The sequence below is a fragment of the Harpia harpyja genome, chromosome 11, assembly GCF_026419915.1.
Source record: "Harpia harpyja isolate bHarHar1 chromosome 11, bHarHar1 primary haplotype, whole genome shotgun sequence".
NCBI lineage: Eukaryota > Metazoa > Chordata > Aves > Accipitriformes > Accipitridae > Harpia > Harpia harpyja.
Window position 1 is genome coordinate 34,776,084 of NC_068950.1, and position 20,976 is coordinate 34,797,059.

Genomic DNA, 20,976 nt, shown 5'->3' on the forward strand with positions numbered 1-20,976 from the left:
TTTAATGGTGGATATAACACAGATCCTCTAATGAATCTTTTTGGGCCTGGAAAGACAGCTGAGGTTTTGTGCCTTATATGCAGAAAAGTGTCATGAAATCCTGAGAGCCTCTCTCAGATACTCTGTAAATCCATTTGGGACTTAGCCAGTGAGACTAGCATTTCATTTATGGACATAGGCCTACCACTTCCAAATCTCTGAATCTAAACTGTATCTGAACTATAGCGATACTGGCTTCACTTCAAGGAGAGTTACCTTTCCACCCATTCCTTTTCTTTCCCTGGAATTTTTCACAATATCAGACAGAGTATCAGACAAGCCTATCAACTGGTTGTAATGATGTAATGCATAATAAAATACTGCTCCCTGAATATTGCAAAAGCTGCTTTTCCTCTTCCGTTCTCATCCTACTTTGTCTTTAACCATCACTCCTAGTCCACAGTTATTTTCCCCCATCCCAAGTTCAGTTTCTATTACAAGGACTCATAAGCTTACTTCTGAAGGATGGATCTTTTAATGACAAGTTCTTCATCCAAATCAGCTTCATTAGCCATGAAGAGCAATCTTTTTCCTGTGTCATCCACACCAATGAAGTCACGCTGCTCCACTGAAGTAGAAAAATCAAACACAGTCATTACATAAAGCTGTCTTAATGCAGGCTGGAAAGACAAATGGGACCACCAACCACCCCCAAAACACGAAATACTAGGTTTCAAACTAACCCAGCAAATCAATGAATTTGCAAAAGTTATCCACAATATTTATTAACTTCTTTTCAGTCAGGGTAGCTGATATATATCACGACATTCAAAACACTGGCCCTGCAAGGTTTTTGCATCCTTTTTATGAAGATGCCAACTACAGGTCCTGACATGCAACACTCCATCCTGAGCTGTGCTTTCCTTCTCTCTTTAAAGAAAAAAAAACCAAAACCAAAACCTGCTACCTGAATTTACACAACAACAAACCCCAGGCAAGCAGAATGGACCTTCAAAATCCAACTGCTGCTTCCTCATCATAAATCACTCCACATTAGAATTAGGTGGTCTGGAGAGGATTATGATTTCAGTTGAGACATTAACTACTTTGCAGCTGATCTCCTATTTCAGATAAATACTGATACCAATAGAAAACCTAAATCACATACACACACACATAAAGGTATAGATTCTAAGACTCCTACCACTGATGTTTCTGGGTGCGTTAACTTGGTTTAAGTATCTATTTATAAAACTGCCAACCAAGAGAATATCTAATAGTTACATATATTATTGTGGCAGTTCCCATCTCCTGCAATCAGTGACTGTGCATCAATAGTGACTTTGGTCTACTGAAATGTAAAGCATTTGTTTCTGAACAGTTTTCCACAGCATCTGAATACAGTGGTGGCAGCTTATTCTAACTTGCACTTTGTAGCATGAGCCATCACTCTGGTGGCAACGATACACTGATCGTTACAGGAACACAGGCTGTACAAGAATGCCATGGTACAGTTCTAACAAAAACCTCTTCTCTCCCGCTAAATACTATTATTTTGGGCCAAACTGGCAAATATTCAATCTCCTAAATTCTAAGCCTTTAACCACATTGGAGTAACAGCATGCTCTATAAGTACTTAATTCTCTAAGATCTTTTCTCAGCCAAACTATTTTTAACCCTGTTTTCCCCAGTTCAGCCCCATCCCTTATTTTACTTTTACCTGTTCCTTCAGAGTTACCAAAGCAATAACCACTATCAAAATACAATCAAATCTACACAGCTGTTGAAAGTTCTCCTATTGGCAGTCTTTGATCCAAGTGATCAAGCACACTGTCTTCAGAAATCCCCCCATCCCTTCTCAGAAATTAATCATACAGCAAAGAATTACAAAAATGGGCCCGAACACGTAACACTATGACAAATTAAGTACAATTAGGATAAAGCTCACTTGCTGTAAAAACTTAGAAATAAGTCTTGAAAGCAGTGCTGATTTTCATGCTAAGGAGGGCAATGAAGTTTGAGAGTAGGGGCTAATCAACCATTGCCACTGCCACCTAACTGGGGTCTCCTGATAGGCTAGAAACGCAACAGTGACCGATATTCCTGCGTGAAGGTACCAACACTTCTCTCAAAGTTCAGATCATGGCTACCCATCTCCTGACTGTTCCAACAGTAGCATAACATATTAAACTGCTATAGCAAAGCTCTATGCAATAACAAAAAGGGAAAAAGAAAACTTGATGAAAATGGGACCAGGTACATGACTGCCACCAAACCGGTTTCTCTTGCTTGTGTGGATAGTTAAGAAACACACAGTGAAATCATGCGAGAGTGCTATTTTTTTTTTTTTTTTTTTGTGGTGGATGCCAGGTCAGGTTTTTCCCTGTACACTGGCAATAAATAGCATTACTTCTGTAATTTAGAAGAGACAAAACTTATTACTAAAATCAATTATCCAGAGATACAAGAGTGCTGCTTCAAATCACACTAGCATTACTTAGTGAGGAAAAAATAAATGGAAGAACAAATACATAACTAGTTTACAAAATCCCTGCAAGGGAAGTATGAGAAAAATGTTAAAGTTGCAGTGATGGTAACTAAAAAATCATTTAAAGTGTAAACATGGAAGGCAGGATGTGTTTTGCCTCCTCACAATAGATAAATAAGGATTTGACACAGCTATTGCAATTTATTAGTTGCCTTAGAAATTAGATCCCCATCAATTTTAAGGGCTTTAATGACCTAAAGAAATCATGACATCACAAGAGAATGGAAGTTGAGCAATTCAGTGATGAGAAGAAATAATTTTCAGTCCGATTTTTTAAAATGCTTTTTAATCAAACATAATTAATTGACACTTGGGAAAAAGACACCTTTGTTAAAGATTCAGTATCCCCACCCTTTCAATTAAAGGGAGAGAATTCACACGATGCAGCCTGCAAGACCACCAAGAGGTCTTCTGGCAAACACAGGGAATACCAGTGATGACATGCCTGCTGCTTTCAAGACAAGAAAAACAAGCAGGAAAGAGTCACCATCCCCATCTTTTCTGCCTTTCTTTATACACAGAAAGGTTCAGACACTCTTTTCCACTCAATCCCTTGCAGGTCATCTTTAACCACATGGCTCCATTCCGGGTATCTGAATTTCTAACACTGTTTATTTGGGTTACTACCATTCACTAGCACTTTGGGTTTTTTTTTTTATTGCCATGCCTCTTATTGATCAATTAAAAAAGCCAATGAGATTATTATTGTCAACATATGATCCCCTAAATATAAAAGCCAATGAACTTCACCCTGTAGCTGGCAGCTGATTTATGTCAAGCATTTCAGGAAACCATCAGTATGAATTTATAGCTGCTTAACACTGCACTTCATGCCGATTTAAAAATCGTTCCTTATATCACAGTTCTTGGATGTTCAGCAATATCCTGAAAGCAACAACTTTGTATTGGATTCCATGACATATGTGAAATAAAATCCTTGTTGCTCCTTCTCAAAAAATGAATGAATTTGTAGGAACAGTGAAACAATAAATAAAGCTGCAAATATATCTAGTGGCTTGTCAGGACTAAGGATCCATTTCTTAATACTAACACTTGAACAGTACAGTACAAGTACATAGAAATATATATGTCATGATTTAGAGAAGGAGCTAATAGTGCCACATACTATGAAAAGCTGCCTAACATTCCACGTTAATATCTTGTCTTCAGTTGCTTATAAGCTTAATCAAATTTTAACTGTTTGGGATGAATTTCCAATGCCAGGTGCCTGCCTTAAGAGGAACATTTGGAAAACTTCAGCTGCTTCTAAGGCTAAAGAAAATAAAAAAGTGTTTAGCCTAAGCTTAAATGGTTAGGCGGCCCTCCCCTTGAAAAGCTCTGGTATTCCAGTTCTTCAGAGAAGCAGCATTACATTCAGTAAGCACTGCTGACCTGTGTATCAGGAGTGTACTTTTTGCCATCTGACTCCATTATAAACCTTTGAAAAACTGCAGTTTCACGTGCTCTTTCAAGGCTTCTATTTTTGCTGCAAAAATTTCTGCATATTTTATTCTTAAGGGAAGGTTGTTTCAATTCCTCAGCTCCTAGAACTGATCAAATAGCAGGTGTCATCTAAAGTACCATCAGGTTGTACAAGCAAAGCACATAATCCATGAGGCTCCACAGCCACACTGTGATGACTGCTCCATCGGAAAGAGCTTAATCTGTTGTGTTTCTGCAACCTGTTTTTTACAAGGAAATAAAACTCATAAGCTCACAAGGGTGAGGGGAAAGAAAAGCATGAAAAATGTGGACTCTGCAAGACAGGGTGGAAGGGAGAGAAAGTAGTCCCTGAAAACTGGTGGAAACTGGGGCTGTCTGTGAAAGGACAATGGACCACAGGGGAGGGGAAGGGGAAGGGGAAGGGGAAGGGGAAGGGGAAGGGGAAGGGGAAGGGGAAGGGGAAGGGGAAGGGGAAGGGGAAGGGGAAGGGGAAGGGGAAGGGGAAGGGGAAGGGGAAGGGGTGACTATGGGCAGATAAATGAAGCAGGTCGAGATGAGAAGTGGAACTGGTAGTGAAAGAAAAGAGTAATATATGAGAAAGAGAAGCCAGACTCTTGACAAGGATCCTTGAAGGAAGAGACTAAGCAAAGAGAACAAGAATGGAGGCTGGTGGTGGCAAGAAGCCAGCATGCGAAAAGAGATAGGGATGAGCTAGGACAATGTTGACAGCAACAGGGTGCGTTCAGTCAAGCAGGAATGAAAGGCAGGAGGGTCTGGTGCTCCCTAAAATGTACTGCCTCTCTCCAGAACCTGGAGAAGAACCCAAAATTCCTGTCTCGGCACTCCCCTGCTTTTAGCAAATGACTGAAAAAGGTCTGGTAGGGTTCATGTCTCATCTGAGGCAGTTCATAGAAAACAACTTATTAGTGCTATCCATGACAGCTCAAGTAAAGTAGTTTTGAGTGGGAGACCTTAGCATCCAGCCCCACAGAAAAACACTGTGGGTGTCAAAACACTTCCACATAATGGAATTTTAATGTTTTCAAGTTTGGTCTTTTACAGTTCTGAGAAATCACACACAAATTTTAACAAGTCATGTAGGAAGAGTTATGCTACGAAGTCAAGCACACAGACATTAAAAAACAAGCAAATTAAGAATGCATGTGCAACCTGATGTGTTTATATTTGTGAAGAGTCTTCAGATGATCTTGTTTATCCTCACAGACCTCCTCACCCCCATCCTGTGTGCTCAAAGCTCGTGTACTGGGCAGCTCTATGATGTGTAACCACAGACCTGTTAGTTTGTACCTCCTGAATGCTCAACTCTGTGGCTGTAGTAGTGATCTTGACAATGTTTTATGTGCCATCATCATTTAGATTGCCTTTTCAAAAACAGGGGGGTTTAGAGCTGTTTGAGAGTCCAAGTCCTAAATGCCTTCAGCCCTACTAATCTTACACTTTGCTCCAGAAAATCTTTTCATGGAGCTTTCTTTTAAAAACACATTTCCTCCACTTTCAGACACACACGTAGTCCAACTGTTGGCTGGCATTTCACTCCTCTCTCAAACAGTTTGAAGCTACGCTTTCTTATTCGTATTACTGTAATGCCTCTGAGCTTTAATCATGGACCAGGACCCACTAAGCTAGCAATAATCAAGCCTCAGCAATTTAACAGATATCATTAAAAGAAAATGAGAGGTATGGTATGGGAACAACTGTATGGTATTTAGTACTTTTAGCATACAAGTAAAATAGGGATAATAGCCCTGCCCTGCCTTACAGCAGTGTTGTGTGAATAGATACATTAAAGATTACAAGGCACTAACTAAGATGTTATGGTAAGAGGGACAAGATAAGCATCTAACCAAGTCCTTTAAATCAGTGGGAGTTTTGCCTAGCAAAAGGCTCCTGGATGTGATCTCAGAAGAGCAATTCAGTACATATGATGAGAGGGGAGAATTTCTAGAAGTATTTGTAACCCACCTAACGCTGGTCCCTACAGTCAGTGGTAAAATTCCCAGCTATAATCTGGCTGATGCTTAGTACTCTTGAAAAACCTAACGGTTTTAATGTTCATATGTAACAAAAATTTAGGGTTTGATCCAAAACTCACTGAAGTCACCTGGAGCTTTTCCCTTAACTCTTGTAAGCTTTGGATCAGAGCCTGCAAGATTACACGAGTCTAATACTTAATTCTGAGCTGGAAAAAACCAAGTCACACCCCCACCAGGGAATGTGAGGAAAAATAGGGTATCTGTACCTTTTTTATTTCTTTTGCTCTGGGATTGATAACTAAACATATCATACATACCAGTGGTTTCTCTATCACTTATTAATAAATAAATATATGTATTCTTATCCACACACCTGGCTTTTTTTTCCCTTTCTGTCCTGGTACCACTTCTGTGAGTTCATGAGTTTTCTTCATCAGCATGGAGAGAGTAGCATCATGTGTCCGAAAGAGATCCACAACTTTATATAAATCAACATCTGTGATCAGATCGCAGCTCAACACCAAGACATCAGTCTGTCAAAGAAGAAAAAAAACCCAAAGCCTTCAGAGATACAAATGACCACATATGGATTAGCATTTGAGGATTCAACAACAAATACACCCATAACTTTTTCTGTAACTTTTTTCTTTTTTTTTTTTCTCTTTACTTTAAAAAACACAGGGTCTGCCATACTCTGCCAAAAACAGTTACTTGGTTTTACCAGTTCACTTTTCTTGAGTCCTGCTGTTACTGAATTAGTTATTTAGTTAATGCTTATCCAGCTCTAGACCATAAAGAATATGTGACCATCCAAACTGCCATCCTCTGCTCCTAAGGGAAGGAACTGGGACCCAGAAGCCATGGCTTTCAAGACTGCCATGAAATACTGCAGTATTTACAACAGCTACTTTTAGTTACATAATGATGTAGAAAAGAAATCTTTCTGAAGAAATCTTTTTTAGCTGACTTTGCATCTGGCTACAAACCACTGGAAAAGATATTTAAACTATGTTATTTTATTGGGGGGAAAAAAAAGCAAAGACTATCTAGGATGTGATTTACTCAGTAATTGCACTGCGATGGTGGGCTCAGTTTAGAAATACATTTCCTAAAACCAGCAATACCCCATATAAAAAAAAAAAAAATATGAGGAAGTTAGGTCCTATTTAATAACAGGCTTGTATTTAATTTTGATCTCAAAGGATTCCAAAGTGCCTTACTAAGTATTTAAGAGAACTGCTGCATATATCACAGAAACACTGTCACATATTGAGCGAGACGTAGCAGCTTCATTAACCATGCACACTATCAATATACTCTGGCTAAAACCTCTTTCTTAGAAACAATTTTCTGTGTTTCACATGGGTTGTGGAATATATTGCCAAAAATCTACTAGTTCGGCAATTATCTTCATTTAAACTAATCCTAACATAATATTTTTGCAGCATGGCCTACAGAAAAGTAGCAAGTTTCCACTTTATTTTTTGTTAATGATCAACCTTCTAAATGCGTCTCAAGAAGATAGTGTTTCTTTCTTGACATTTACCATTCTCACTTTCTGTGCTACCATTTACTATGGTAAGCCTCCCTACAGAGCATGACATGGCTTCCTAGTTTTGTCTTTTTAAGAGACATTATTAAATAAGAAGGGCACTAGAAAATACTTGGTAAAACCTGAGTTGATTAACTCATGGAGGATCAGTAATTCTACTTTTACTTTTGAAAACTATCTTGGTTCAAAGTGAACTAGTTCAGCATTGACCTTGTATTACAGAAAGGTTTATTATAGAAAGGTTTGCTTTACAGACTTTATCTTATACTAGGATATTCCACATTGTAGGTGAGACTAACTGAGGTCTGGCATTTACATTATTTGACAGGTTCTCCTACAAATGCTAGGTAGTTTCATGTGTTTACCAATAAGTCATTGGAATTCATCATGTCACAAACTGTTAGAGCTGCTGATTTGGCATGCTGTGCAAAAGGTCAAGCTCTTCAATTTTCATTTGATTTCTCCCCACTTTACTGAGAAACACCTGGCTGCTTTACAGGAAGGAACAGAACAATGTGCAGGTTGAGAATTTTACACATTCAAAACCTGACCTGCATCGCCCCTTTTAACGTATTTTCAAAATGTGTATTTTATATTATGGTTTTGCCCAGGAGAAGTGCTTTAATTATCACTTCTCTAAAACAAACAACATGCACACACTGGAAAAAAAAACAACCAACCCAAACCACTGAAGCAAGCTGCCCAGCACTCTGGAGCAGCCCTGCTCCAACATTCCAGTGTGTACAAAGAAAGTAAGAAAAAAATTCAACTTGGTATGGAAGTAAATGTCCTGCTTCGTAACTGTAAATAGTGAAGAAACACATATTAAATATCCCGGAAAATCCTGCAAAATTTTCAGATACTCCATTTTTAGAAGAGCACGAATGAGTTACAATACTTGCAGAAAAGGCCAAAAGGTATCCAAGACTCATAAAAATAGACCTGTACTTTTCAAACTCAGTTTGTAGAAGGAAGAGGTCGCTGGCTTCAAATCTAAATGCATTCACTCCAGTGGTGAAAATAAGAAATAATAATAGAGACAGACACACCAACAGACTTATCCTGAGGAACAAGTATCTGGACTTGTAAAACAAACCTTGCAATTATTTCACATTTTACTAAATGCTTTAATCTGTCACTACAGCAAAAACCCAACAAGCGTTTCATAGTTGTGAACAGGCTCCTGGGTTTTTTCTCCTTACTATAGGACAAGCTTTTTGCAAAAACTGAATGCAAGACCCCTGAGGAGCATACGGGAACAGAACCACCAAATGTCTGGTTGCCATCTGTTCTACCCATTTACTCTCCCAATATGTAAATAAACGTCAGTGAGCACAGGGACCAGTGAAACACACAGTTGCTCTGTAAAGCCCACATTTCTGCCTCTCCTCCTGATGAGCAGAGCAGTGGCCTCAGAAGCACGCTGAGAATACACCATGAAAGGCTCTTTTGGGACTTGACAGCCTCCCCTTTGAAACACCACCCCCCTCATAAATAAAGCCCTCACTGTCTAATGGATGCAATTTTTTTCCAGTGTACAACTCCTGAACGAATAAACTAATGGCTGAATGAAAAAATAAACTATCCTAGAACCCTAGCAGAAGTGTGTGTTTTTCTTTACGTTTTTAGGGTGGGTGTAGAAGAAAGAAAATAAATGGTAAGGCTTGTGGGTTTTTTACATATATACATGCCAAATAAATACAGTGCACCTTTCCCAATGAGCCGCTGATACAAAGAAGAGAAGTATGTACTTACTACATGCACTCATGTGCTAACAAGGGGTATGTGAACATACTTGACTTCATGAATTATGCAAACACCTAAGTACACACATACATCTCTTAATGAAATACATGTAACAATGATTACATCAACCCCAAACTATTATACAAACAGACGATAAGAATCAACATGAACTGATTAAAAAAACCCAGCAAGCACACACCCCAAGCAGAACCACTGCAAAAGAAGAACAACGCATGCACAAATGCAGTCTCAACACCCATTACAACCACGGGAAGGACAAGGCAAGGGTCTTAACTCAAGAAGGACCATCTAATGTATGGGGCATGAAACAAATGCTTGGAATTTCTGGCATTTTCCTGCTCTGCCAAACTTGATAGGTGCCATTTTGTTTACTCCTTTTATGACACAGAGACGTCATCACAGACCAGGGCTCTACCACAGAAGCTGCTGTACAGACCACTTGAAAAAACCATCAAGCATTATAAAAAAGAACAGCAAATGACTTTGGGTTGGGGAACACAAGAAAACACTGCAGCGCTACTCGGGTATAGGGACAGCAGCCCTAGCTTGCTCGTAGCACAGCTCACAATTTTTGTGAGCATCACAAGAGCAACAGAAAAGACAGAGAGAATATGAAACTCCTTGGAAGAGTCACTTGGGTCCCAGTAATCCCATTTAACCTCAGATTTGCAATTTACGCACTCAAGTTCAGAATTTAGACTCTGCTGCTATCAGTGTAGAAAAACAAGGTCCTGCAGAGATCATCCCACCTATGATCTGAGTTTCAAGGAGATGTTTCTCTGTCCCTAGTGACCATGGATGGAGCCCTGGGCTTCCAGTCTACCCATCGCTGAACACAGTGTTCTATCAAGTCAAGTATGGAAACACAGCACTTAAGGCCTCCAAATCTCCGCTCTCCCTTTCTAGCACTGGCTAACAGCACTTCACCATCAAACGTTTCCGAACTGTAAAATGCTCAGATATTATGAGATAACTTACATACTCAAACTGGGTAAATACAACACTGTAACATAAAACACCAAGAGATTTATACAAAATAGAGAAAAAAAAACAGTACAGAAAAAAAAAATCAAAACCAGTATGTCAACAATTATATTAAACCCAGCACAATATGGAAAATCTACACAAAAACAAGACCAAAAAGCAGAATGTTTCAAGAACTCAGTTCAAGACAACTGATTTAAAAATAGAAAACATGTTTTCAATGGAACTAATTCATACCACAGATCAAAAGATGGATGCAATTATATGGTGTAATATACCAGCATAAATAAAAAGCCTTAGACTTTCTCACACTGCATACAAAGGCAATGCTAAAAACTCTTTTATATTCAGCAATAATTGCTGGATCCCTTCTGTTCAAACAGGAGATAGCAAGGTTACCACAGATAGCTGGCAGCAAATGATGAATTTTTAGTGGTATTCACTATGCTTTTTCTATCTAGTATAGACAAGGGCAGGACCTTGTAGCCTAATGTGCTGATTGCCTCAAAAACTGCAGACTAGAAAATGAGAAAACATGTGTTGCAAGGAAATCTCTAATTTGAACAAAATCAGCCTCAAGAGAAAGAGGAAAACAAATGTCAGAATGCATTATAAACAGAAAAGAAGCAAAATATCCACGAGCAGTAGAACTACCTCCTAACAGAACTGAAGACAGACAAAACATTGAAGTTAAATGCTAGAAGTTTCCAGTTGCACAGTATTACACCTGAGACTTTGACAGGAAAAGAAAAAAAATCAAGAGACTAGATAGACTCTGTTCCTACACTCAGCCTAAGTTAACACATGCACAAACAGAGAATTTTGCATCACTTCCTCTGGTGTCACCATACAACAGGGGAAAGAGGAACAAGTTATAATTACTGCTGGAATTAAGACTGAGTTTTATACACAATAGCCTGGAACTTCACCCACATGTTGCATTAACAGTGGGGTTTGTGTGTAATGCTTTTATTATTCTAAAGAGTGGAAAGGGAAAGAACAGTTTGGCTGTGGGCAAGCGTTTCGATTGCTTGTTAGCGTGCTCCAGGCAAAGCCAAAGATACCTCCTAGCAATCGCATTACTCACCACTCTTCAGATCAGAAACTTACATCCAAGGCTTTAGAGAATCCCTTTTTATCTCAGTCTCCATTAAGAGTCCTCCAATTTCCACACCTGTGACCTCTTTGAAGCTCCATGGCTGTTGCTGTAACTGGAGCAGGGAACCTCTTTTATTTTTTGATGTCTGTAGGATCTTGTTAGCTACCAACTGAAATGGCCGCCTTTGGCTGGGAATTCCCACTCTGCTTTTGTAACGTCCTCGACAGCAAGATTCAGAAGAAAACCATGATTTAGTACTTTGTTAGCAGACATGAAGCATTTACCTACTGTGCACTCACCCTGCAGCAGCAAGTTTGCTGTAGACCAGTACCTTCGTAACTATTCTAAGGATAGAGGGTAGTGGAGGCACAGGATGTCCCTCAATCTGAAATCCAGCAGCAACCACTCCTTATTAAAAGATGGAAGAAACTTTTTTTTTTTTGAAAGACAGTGTGTAATGTGAAAGAGGCTTCTTTTTTCTTTTTTTTTTTTTTTTTAAAAAAAAAAGAAAACAGAAAAGTCTAATGCGGGAGCCAAGGGAGTCTCTTCTAATTTCTTGGATGGCCCTGAATTCATCAGGTGAGGATATCTTAAGGCAATGTGAATGCCTTCACATACGTAACCTGTCAGCATCACTGTTTATCTTCTCAAAGAAAGCTGGAAGAAAGATGCCAGAAGCTGGGGAGGAGACTTAACCCCAGTCCCATCATATGGCTCATCCTCTGCGTTATATCAGATGGGAACATACAATGAAAACACCATTTTAGGTTATCTTTGTATCTCAGGAGCTACCATCCAAAATCAATATTTTTTAATTTACATACATATAAGCTAGGAACAGGAAAGATATTCAAGCCCAGAAGGCATCCTGTCTCCTCCCAGGAGGAAGTCTTGTTACCTATTGCTCAAACTGACACGTGGGGTGGAAAAGGGTAATTTAGAGTTATCAGCAACCAAAAGCAGAAGTTTAGAGATGAACACAAGTTCATAAGCTTATTAAGAGTGTTCCCAAAGCAGGACATTGATATTATGATACTTTCTGAACTGTAAAACTTCTGGTCTGGAAAATAAGCTTTGTAATCCACCTTTTCCTCTGGCTCCGACTAATCCAATTTTGTCACAGTACTCCAAAAATAATTTTCCCAACTTCCTCCTCCAACCACATCACCCTTCCATTTTCTGTCACATCAAGCACAAGCTGTTTACCCTCCTTTTAACAGCCTATCCCTTCCACTCACCATGCACTTACCAAATCTACTGCCTTACATCAATAAATGATGACAGCTCTATCACCTACTTGTATCTTCTAAAGGACGTGGTTTTAGGCTTTGCTGCCTTTTTTTTTTTTTCTAAAAGAAATCTGCTACCCTTACACTTACAGAAAACTGACAATTATCAGGCTATCGGTAGGCTGGGGCTCCGGACTGATACACTGACACATACTATCCTGTCTCGGTAGGCTCTCTCATTTGTCTAAGGTCAGGAGTCATCTCCTGGGTTTATGTCCAGATCCTAGGCATGTCACAGAGGAGACTGTTTTTTTCCGCCATCTAAAGGCATCCAGAAAGCATGCACCGTCACTCATGAGAACCATGCCTGCTAAAGCTCAGAGGAGCACCCCATAACCCAAGCCCTGAATTCACCAGTTCATGGAGGGTGAGCCTGGCAAGCTAAACTCTCCCCTGGCTCAACACACTGCATGAACAGATCCCTTCTTCACAGGCAGGAGAACTCCCGAAACAAATGGCGCTCTCCTCATGGCTCCTATTCCTGGAAGGCAGGTTTCCAGGACTACCTGCACAGCAGCACTAGCAGACCTGCTGCACAGCTGATCTTGGACTCTGCCTCACATGAACAGAAAGGAGAACGCCGCAGTCAGGCTCCAATCTCAACAGCAGCGGCACAGCAGGCTTGCTGCCAAAGCCCAGAGCTCAAGCCCAGGCTTAACACTTAATGTAAGCAGAGCCTTAGGCAGTCAGGTGCTGCAGTCATACAAACAATAATAATAAAAAGTAGTCCTAATGGAGCTCAACCGGCTCAACTTATTGAAGGGAAAGAAGGCCTTTGCCCACAGCCCGCAACTACCTAAACAGCAGATCTCTCAGCAATACAACAAAAAGCAGGCATGGCTGGATTCAGTGGCTAGAAATCAGTGTTCAGCATAGAAATAAAAGGCAAAGTGGTTTGAGAGGGAGAATAAGTATAATCTGGAATAAAACACCAAAGGATATAATACATTCTTTCTCTACTAGAATGTATGAATAAAGCCTTGCTATCTTTCAGAAACACATTCACTAAGTCATCCGTAAGTTTTGGGGCTAACAGCCCTAATTACTGTGTGCAAATTCCCTTACAGACTAGAGGATCATAATGGTTCCTTGCAGTCTCAACCCAGACTATAAACGAAAACCAAGACATATACAGCATGTGTCCTTAGGAATCATTCTGCCATACTGTAGCTAATATCAGTGTGATTTAAATTTTTAAAAAATGGCATGAAATTCTTTCCAAGGTCAAACCAAGTCATTACACAAAACCCAGTTTCAACTCTGCTCCAACAAAAAACCCAAATGCTAAACTGCTCTGCAAAGAACACGCTCTGTGAAACACAGCTCAATGGCATTGCTACTTCGTACTAGACTGCACTGAACGGAGTGTCCACTTGCGTGAAACCTGATTAGCTTTGTTCACATGTTGTTTTCTTCCTGTAAAAACTAAATCATGCTACGTTAAATAAAAGTACTGTTTTGAACCATAGATTCCTACACCTATATCCTCCATGCAATACTATTTTCTCCTCTAGCACCTGTCCAATTTTGCCAGTGATATTTGGTCTGCAGCAACTGCTGTTGTAAGAAAAATGTTATGAAAACTTCCAATACCTCCACTGCTTTTTCCAGCACTATTACTCTACATCCAGAATTTTCACCATCTTTGCAAAGGAGCTAACAGAATTTATACTACAGAAGAACGCTTAAATTTGCTTCAAGAAAATCTGAATACACAATTGTTTCTCCCTATTCAGAACAGAACCAAGATAACCTATGTGGGCTTCCCAGTTAACATAACATGACAAAAATGCAAAATTAAATTCCAAGCATCCTACAAGTCCACTGATCTTCACCATGGCTTTCACCAAATTAAACAGTTACAGAAAACCAGTGCTGAGCAAAGTGACAGCCTCTGGGATAGCCTGTGCTGTTCACAGCACCACCTTCCTATTATCAGTGTTACACTACTGTACTAGGCTGCAAGAAACAGACACAGGGAAAAACCCTCTCTAGCACAGTAACTCCATGGGTTGATGTTTGGCATGTACTCCCTCCCACATTCCCCAATAACTGAACTATGTACTTAGGTTAACACACACAATTGTGCTTGATATAAACAATTCCATTTTCTCTTTCAAGGGATGAATACTCACTGAGGAATATCACCTGCAACAGGGTAACTGTGACAGCTGTATAGCCCACAATTGCCATGAAAAGTCCCAACCTCCTATGATGAAAGCGCTCTTAAGATCCAAGATGGGAAAAATACACAAGTAGAAATCATGCAGGCTAGAAACAAAGTAAAAAGGCTGCGGACAGCAAGGAAGGAATGTTATTCCAGAAAAATGTACAAATAGCCTGTGAATGCCTCCTTGCAAGTATCATCCTACCTGAAGCCAGGGAGGCCTTGAGTCTCATAGGGAAAGGCCAAGGACATTGGAAATTACAAGCAAAAAAATTATTAAAACATCAGACCAGATGCTGACTTAACATTCAAAACAAGGATATCATTGAGGAACACAAAACGGAGCCCTACACAACTCCTCCTGCTCCGTGGAGTCCAGGGTGGCATGGGACATCAGTGATGCCTTCACACCACCCTTCATGTCCTCACCCAGGCATGGGTGACAGTTACGTCTTCAAGGCTCATACATGGCACAAGGCTTTGCCCTCACCACTGACAGCACCAAGGAAAAATGGCAGCTGGAGGACACTTACTTTTTTCCCCACATTCTTAAAATCTCTCTCTTTGGAAGCAAGATGTACAAATTCACTTCACACAGACTTTTCATTTCTTTGAACATTCATCACAGAATGATTTTTGAAAACTAGAAACTTGAGTTTGACTTATTAATGTAAAACGTTTTCTATGCCTGATAAAATGAGCTGATAATAAAGGACATCTAACTCTTCTTTGCTTACATGAGTCCATGAAAGTCTTGTTAAAGACGAAAAGTGCAAATAGTTTTTTGACATTACCTTTACTAAAGCTGTAATTTTCCATCAACACATAGCACACTAAGTTATTTACACAAGAAGACTGTATATACTTTAAATAGGGAAAATGAAGGATGATTTCCAAATATGATGACTAACTTCTATTTACTCTCAAAAAATGAAAACTAGTAGTAGCTCATAATAACAGGAGAAGATATCTACCAGGATGCTTTTAAACAAATTATTTCAGCTATATACACGTGCAAAGAGCTTACTACATCTGCAGCTAGAATAGGTTGAATTTGTGTAATTCATTGGAAACCACATAGGGTCTAAATGAAAACATATACCGTAATACAGGAGAAATGCTGACAATTAACTTCTACAGGGAAACAAGAGGTATTGGTTAAAATAATGACCACAGGCCTCAAGTTGCCAGGAGCATGAAAAGGATAAAGACATGCAGTGGGAGATGCAATGATTAAAACTGACAGGCATCTCAGGTCTGTCAATGACTCTTCTTGCAAAACACCTAAGGTTTTGCCGCTGTGTATGATGGAAGGCAGCCTCTTTAGCCAACAATATGCAGAAAAGCAAATGCCCTAATAACCATTCGTGATCCTAACCTTCAGAGCTAATTGCCTCATTCAAACTTCTGGTGTTTTAGCCCCGATCCACAGTAAACCCTGGCAGCAAAATAATTAATTTAATTAGCTACATTCTTCTAAAGCCGAGTAACTTAAAAAAAAAAAAGGCAGTAAAAAAACCCCCAACAACTGTTGAATTCTCTAACTCTTACCCTGCCAGGAAAAATAAAGATCAGAGCAAAGTCCTGAACACATTCATCAAGCACACAGTCAGGCAGCGCTATATCATTCCCCCCAGCAACATTGCCAGCCTGAGCACCTGCCAGTATAGCTGCTTTCTACTAAGACAATCAGCTGTGCTTTGGGAATGGGACTTGGGCATCCAATCCGTAATAAATTTTGCCTAGTGCCTCAGTGGTGGCAGCTTTCAATCAGAGGCAGAGAAGGAAACAAGATGCTACATACCCTGCGAGCTGCCATCTGATACATCTGCTTTCCCCACACAGCACTAACAACATTGTATAAGGCAGAATCAGAACAACCAGCAAGACAGCAACTTTTATTTGCGCTTTAGACACTCAAGTAAAGAGTATTTTCTGTCAGGTCTGCTGGAAAAAACTGATGACTTTTTTTTACTATTTCAAAATAGATGAACAGAATATTTAGTTAAGTCTTGCTCATATATATATAGAGAGAGAGACCTTGTCTCTTACAAATGAATTTCATTTGTTTTTTTTTAATTTCCACTGACAGTACAAAAAATACGTAACTATATATTATGGGGACTGAAGTTTTTCTTTCCATGCTCACCAAACTCTGCTCAGCTGTACCAAAAGGATTCAGATTCCACCTTCCAGCCGTTACAGCAAGCTTACTTACATCATGTGTTTGGAAAGGAGATTTTTCAACAGAGGAAGTGAAGCGCTTAGCCATGCCGTCCAAGACTCCACGGATCAGTGACCCTCAGCAGCATACAGACCACCACCGTGACATCACACTTTCCACAACATGGCTCCCAAAGATGCACATACCAAGAGAATCTGGAGTTTCAATCTTTGTTTATTTGTTCAGAGAAAGTTGGTTTTTCTTCTTCTTTTTGGTAGCTTTTTAGGGTTTGTTTTGCTTTGCTTTTTAAGAGCCATATTACTTTCAAATCTTACTTTGTTAAACTGAGAAAACCAGGTGGACCACCTGAGATGAAACATTTCACACGCAAACACTCACCAGTGATAGCAGCAGAAGACATGCTGATTAATTCACACCATATTAGTCAGGGCTTCCATTAACACAACTAAGGGCTCATCAAGGAAGGAAAATGTGAAATTGTTCCATTGCTGTTACTCTGCTGGAACGCCACATTTTAATCACTGGCTGGAGTATAGTTGAGTGACACAAGGGAGAGAAATGCTTAACAGAAGATGAAAATAATATAGACTCAGTGAAGACAAATGCTTGATCCAGGCACACCCACTCCACCTCCTGCTTCAGTCCAAAACACAGATTCATGATTTAACCAGGTTTCTCAACCTGCTGCCTGGAGAGGCCCCAGCCTGGGAGGTGGCGCCAGACAGCAGCTGCATGGGTCTGGTAAAATTTGGCACAGGAAACAAAATGGTCAAATATTAGAGATGCCTAAATTTCAGAGGAACTCATTTGTAAACTACAGTGACACCCCCCACCTTTTTTTTTTTTTTTTTTCATCAACAATAATCTACAACCCACAAAAAGGTCTGCAGCAGTTTGATGAATGGTACAAGCAGAAAGTCACAGAAACACAGTTCTCGAAGGGGCGCTCTGAGTCACAGTTTAGCCTCCTGCCATTCCAGGTATCACATTACTTAGTTTATTTTAAAAAACACTAACCAACAAACAAAAAAACCACAACAAAAAACCAGCTTCTCACTCTAGTATAAAGTTAGGGGATTTTTGTCTCGATTACTCCTTCTGGAAGACTGCTGCACAATCCTATTCTGCTCTGATTAAAACCTTTCTGTAATTTTCAGCCTATGTTTTCTCATAGCAAATTTAAACCCAATTATATCCCACTCTGAATATCTTATCTCCTTTTCTAGTGTTTGTTCCACATTTGATGCATTTGATTTCCACACTTGTGCAGTATTCCAGGCAAAAAAATCTTTCCATTGCCTTAAGCAATAGTATTAATTTCTCATCTCTACCATAAAAAATACGTTACCTGATACTTTCTAGTCTTACGTTTACCTTTCCTTCCTCCATCAGCATGGCTGCTCACCACCACCCCATTTCAACTAGTACATTCTGAGACATTGCAATTTACTCTTGGGCTCCTAGCTCCTATTACAATTTCTTGTTACTAATCCCCAAAATCATGAGTCCTGTGTTACCAACCAAAGCTTGACACTATTGCTGCGCTATAACATGGCAGGTCATGGCACATATATTTCACACTGGTCCTGTGAATCATCCAAAGGATGCCTACTAAACTGCAAGAGAAGGCCTTTAAGAATGGTAGTAGAAGTCAAATAAATGAGGACATAAATCTGGACTGAAGAAATCACAGAGCAACATACTGGAGGTAATAACCACACTAAAAAGTCCCAACAGACATACCAGAAGACTTTACATTATGACTTGAAAAAAGCGTGTCCACTAACACCAGCTACAGAGGAAAAGCCTCCCTAAGGGAGCCAGGGGATTTCATTACATAAAATTTCAAGAGACATGAAAGTAAGTTAACTTTTAAAAAGGCAGTCTACTGCCCACGACTGGGGGGGGGGAATCAGCACTGAAAGACGAGCTGCCTACAAAACAAAACTGCATAATCTCCTACCACAGCATGCAGTGGACAGCACTTGCACCTCTTCTCTTGCTAGAAAGCATGTATTGCCACTGAAACTGTCAAGACTCTTACCAATTTCTCTATTATTCAGATTGAACTCATCTAAGTGCTCCAGCTAGTGCTGCTTACCAATGAAAACCAGAAACAAGGACTAGTGATAGTTATTGAGGAGAAAGCAATTTTAAAAAAAGAAAAAACACACTTCTTACAGAGACCCCCCCTTCCACACTGCTCCAGGCAGTTAGCAAGCTTTGAATGCTAAACAAAAATAAATAAAAACAGGAACACGGAAGTTATCAAATTACACCTTAGCACCTGCTCTGTCACACCTGTAACATCACCCTTAGTTTACAGCAGCATGCTGAACATAACTGTTTTACTAAAAATGCCAAACACTGATCTCATTTAAAAAACCCTTAATCTTGAAGCACCATGTGTGAGGAAAATTGAAGACAAATCCAGAGCAAGTTTAGTGTTTTCTCATCATCTGTGGAAGAGGTATTCAGTTGTTTATGCTAGATTAAGCCACCCTTACATCCAAATTGTTTGCTCATTTGTCCCTAATGAAAGTTTACCCTTTAGAGAATCTGACTCTTAAGAAAGCAAATTACTTCTTCCCCCTTACAAATAAATTCTACAGGCTCCTTAGCAAAGCACGCAAAGGCTGTGTGCCTCCCATGCCTGTAATGGATGAAACAGTGACCAGTAACAGCCTGAGTGAGTGATGAAGTAGGAAAGATATCTTAAGAGAGTAGAATCAGAAAGGGACAGGAAAAAAAAAAGGATGTGGAAAATGAGATTTCACGAAGGAGAGAGTTTGATTTACATTTCATACAGAAATAATTTTTTACACCTATGCTAACTAATTTTTTTTATTTAAGCACTCCCTGACAGGTCAAGAATATTCTTTAATGCAAATAATAGATTAAGACAATAGCAACATGGTTCCAACCAAAGCAGGAGCCTAAAACATATGCCCTTCAGAGACAAAGGAAAGCATAGATTCTACCCTAAAGAGCTCACAGTCTGCTTTTACTAACGTACATTGGATGAGGTGGTATTTACCTATTACAGACTTAGAGAGAGCTGACTTTGTTATTTAATCTATAAAAATCATTTTCTGAAGTTTCAAAGTAATTACTGACAGTGATTCTTGAAAACAGACATGAACATACAGCAATATTTTAAAAGTTTGACATAAAGATACTGGATTGAATAAATTGCACAAGAGTACTGCTTTAACAGATTTGGAACCTAAGGACATAACTGCTTGATTCATTGCTTCTTACAATCCATCAAAGTTGCTTCGTTTATCATAGCTCTTCATTGTCTTCAAGAGATTTAGTGAAAGGTTTTTTCCACTACTTTGCACAGCTTTTCAAATGCTGACAGGCACACAGTTGAAGAAATCCATAGTAGTGCCTCTTTTTGTGTCCTGTAAGTCTTGCTGGACCTGTCTCACTTCCATGCTGCAGGTAAGGCTATAACTCAAAAAGCACTGAAGTTTTCACAAAGTAAATCACTTCAGAATTACTCTAGTATAATTGCATATGTGAACAATTGAAAGAAAGTTGAAGTTAGAAGGCATTTTAAATAAATAAATAAATAAAATTGATGTTCCTGTAAGAATTTACTCAGCTACAGAAGCAGACCGTCATCTTCCAAAATACATTAAGTTCCTCTATATACCAGCTCTTGCCAAGGCCCCAACCAGAACAGGAGAGCTCTCTTTGCTCCTCATGACCAGGGAAGGTCACCCATCCAAACCTAAAGGCATGGAAGGCTGGTTTGTTTTTCTGTTTAGGCTAGATCACGAGGTGACAGAGATCTGTCTCACCAGCATAGATCACCAGGTGATAGAGACCTGTAAACAGCCTTATGGTGGTAAAGCTGCAGTTTCAACTAGAGCATTATTATACCATCAACTGTGAGTCTACATAGTCTATGTTCTACCATTTCCAATCCTATATATAAACGAGAAAAGAATTAAGCCTTTG

General features: G+C 39.5%; 1 protein-coding gene across 1 annotated transcript in view; it reads right to left on the reverse strand.

Annotated features, from left to right (window-relative positions):
- The window catches only part of EIF2B3 (eukaryotic translation initiation factor 2B subunit gamma), a 104,898-nt gene that overhangs the window by 76,940 nt on the left and 6,982 nt on the right, over positions 1-20,976 (reverse strand). Inside the window, exons 4-5 of the mRNA XM_052800768.1 lie at positions 6,338-6,497; positions 496-607 (exon numbers count right to left, since the gene is read on the reverse strand). Of these exons, the coding sequence (XP_052656728.1) occupies positions 496-607; positions 6,338-6,497 (272 nt within the window). The remainder of the gene's footprint in view (positions 1-495; positions 608-6,337; positions 6,498-20,976) is intronic.